General features: G+C 49.2%; 1 protein-coding gene across 1 annotated transcript in view; it reads left to right on the top strand.

Moving 5' to 3' along the window:
* The window catches only part of LOC119587088 (protein lifeguard 3-like), a gene marked incomplete at its 5' end in the record, with an annotated part of 70866 nt that overhangs the window by 13558 nt on the left and 57046 nt on the right, over nucleotides 1-262 (top strand). Inside the window, 1 exon segment of the mRNA XM_037935839.1 lies at nucleotides 25-227. Coding sequence (XP_037791767.1) covers nucleotides 25-227 — 203 coding nt within the window.

Genomic DNA, 262 nt, shown 5'->3' with positions numbered 1-262 from the left:
TATTTTTTCCCCTCTTTGTTGCAGACCCAGCCTGCTTATAATGTCAGTGGAGGAGGCATGCCTATCCAAGATGGAGCAGGGATGCCCAAGGACGATGTGCTGCCTGAACAGTTTGGGGGGTCGTTCTCCGACAAAGCCATCCGCCATGCATTCATTCGCAAAGTCTATCTCATCCTGATGGTGCAGTTACTGGTCACACTCGGCATTGTCTCACTTTTTACATTCCAGTAAGTTATGGTTCGGCTGTGGACTTTCTCAGGTT

This window comes from Penaeus monodon, chromosome 22 (genome assembly GCF_015228065.2).
Source record: "Penaeus monodon isolate SGIC_2016 chromosome 22, NSTDA_Pmon_1, whole genome shotgun sequence".
Classification (NCBI taxonomy): Eukaryota; Metazoa; Arthropoda; class Malacostraca; order Decapoda; family Penaeidae; genus Penaeus; species Penaeus monodon.
Note: the sequence above shows the minus strand (reverse complement) of the source record. Positions and strands in the feature narration are given on the sequence as shown.